Source organism: Cyprinodon variegatus, unplaced genomic scaffold (genome assembly GCF_000732505.1).
Source record: "Cyprinodon variegatus isolate N-32 unplaced genomic scaffold, C_variegatus-1.0 Scaffold1495, whole genome shotgun sequence".
NCBI classification, from domain to species: Eukaryota; Metazoa; Chordata; class Actinopteri; order Cyprinodontiformes; family Cyprinodontidae; genus Cyprinodon; species Cyprinodon variegatus.
The window spans coordinates 68,543-70,644 of record NW_015151948.1 but is presented as its reverse complement, the minus strand read 5'-3'; the positions used below and the strand labels follow the sequence as shown (position 1 = coordinate 70,644).

Sequence of the window (2,102 nt, the reverse complement as noted above, 5' to 3'; positions counted from 1 at the left end):
AAAGACTGATTTAAGACATTTTAATACCAATTAAGGCCTTAGTTTTATTTTGAAGAATTCAATGCCTTTTAAGACTTTTTAACCCTATAATGCCAAATGTATCGTATTTGATACATACGGTTTCTGAAATGTTTTGCGTCTGACATCTTTCGCATAATTTAATGGTAAAAAATTTGCTCAAAATCCTATTGTTCACAATCAGATATACCTGATAACAGAGGGCAGAAGACTACAGAAAAAAATCTTGACTTATGGCATAGTAATAAATTATTAATATCAAAAATGTGTTTCTGTTTTTTCTTTTTACATATTTTGTTAAAAGGCCAAATAAGGACTTCAAACCAAAAAAAAAAAAGTTATTTTCTGTTTTGTTTTATTCTTGGCTTTAAAGGGTTAACCTGCTTAAAAACTACAACTCCCAGCATTCTGTTCCTACCGGAGCCAGTTTGAGTCTAAAACCTTTATTTATGTTAATCATATGTTGTAGTTTGTTAATAAAATAAAAACGTAAAATTCAGGTTAATTTACGGAAGAGGATTTAAAAAAAATTTTAAAAGTTAACTGATTTCATTATGATAAAAAAAGTGAGAATTCTGACTTTTTTTCTCCCAATTCTGACTTTAATCTCAGATCTCTAAATAAAGAATAAATTCAGAATTCTGACCTTTTGGGGAAAAAAAGTCAGTTATTGAGAGCAACATCTGGTTAATGTGAATAAAATTATTTCCCTTTAAAATCTCCGAAGCATCAAAATGACGGCCTTGGAGGGTTCGGTGTTAAATGATGTTTCTGAGGCGGAGCTCCTGCTGCAGCCGCCATTGGGAACAGCGGCGGGACGCTACGCTACGGCTAACCACAGCCTCAACTCTAACGTCCCCCTCCCCCAATAGAAGGTTCCGGTGGGTGATCCCGGTACCTGGTCCATGCTCTCGGGAATGAACTCCCCCTCGCTGTTGATGCTGGTGAAGGAGCCGTTCCTCGCCACCTGCTGCAGGGCGTCAGGGATGTAGCCCGGAGGAGGAGAGCTGCGATCTGTGGAGTGGGAGCCTGAGGAGGAGAGGGGTTTCAGAAACGATGGTGCTTTCAAGGATCCTCAGAAATCAGACTATTAACAACAAATATACAACGTTCAGCGCATAAATAGCTCTGAAACAGATCATCCTATTGGCACAAGTAGCACCTAAACGCTGAATATATAATAAAGTCTAACTACTGTTGATGCAAGCAGCCGCCATCTTGAATGTGGAAGTCTGATCCTGTTGCAGCGACTTTCTGACTCATAATTCAGGGCGTTTCAGTAGAAATCTATAACGTTGGACGCATCGACTTTGACGTAAAAATGTAAGGCAACATAAAAACCCAGAGTTTAGATCTGATGGTGCGAATGAAACAACCTGATTAATGTAGAAATAGTCGACTAATGGGGATAAAATATCATAAAACACTAACTATACTTAACAACACAGAGTTGGTTTATATAAAGTGATCGTTGTGGTAAGAGCCTGTTTTAAAAATGGATCTTATACATGCGCTATACGCTATTATCTCATTTGCAATGTGATGCAAAGTGAACGTTCTTAATGTAGTCTAGTAAAATAAACTAACAATTAAACAGGAAACGCGGGGCATCGTGGATGGAGCGAGGTTGTTTGGTAGAATAAGACGATCCGTACACATCGGTCACATCATTAAATCAAACGGTGCGTGTTCCAGGGCCTTGGCATCGTTACAGGAAGGAAAAATGCCAAAACTCCTTCTCCTGGAAATGTGAGCATAGAGCGTGAAGGGATTTAGCCGCAGGGGCAGGAAAATGAAGGTGAGCGGATTTGGAGCGGCGCTCCTCTCCATGCTCTGCATGTTAGTGGATGTTTAAAGTGCGTCACTGAACACATGCATGTTTATTATTCCCTGAGGGCAGAGAAACTCCCTCACATAACTTCCATTTAACTGCTGTGCAGTAATGATTTGTTAATAAGGCATTGATGCTGACTCACAGAATACTGACACCTGCTGGACACTTAAAGACACTACAGGCAGCTTAATAGACAGAATAAACTGAATTGATTTGATGACCTAGAACAACGATATCATTTAAGTTATTG

At 39.1% G+C, this 2,102-nt stretch overlaps 1 protein-coding gene across 2 annotated transcripts in view; it reads right to left on the bottom strand.

Moving 5' to 3' along the window:
• map3k2 (mitogen-activated protein kinase kinase kinase 2) overlaps positions 1 to 2,102 on the bottom strand; it is a 23,828-nt gene that overhangs the window by 7,067 nt on the left and 14,659 nt on the right. For both annotated transcript variants that reach the window (XM_015403410.1, XM_015403411.1), the window contains one exon: positions 917 to 1,047. In XM_015403410.1, the coding sequence (XP_015258896.1) occupies positions 917 to 1,047 (131 nt within the window). The remainder of the gene's footprint in view (positions 1 to 916; positions 1,048 to 2,102) is intronic.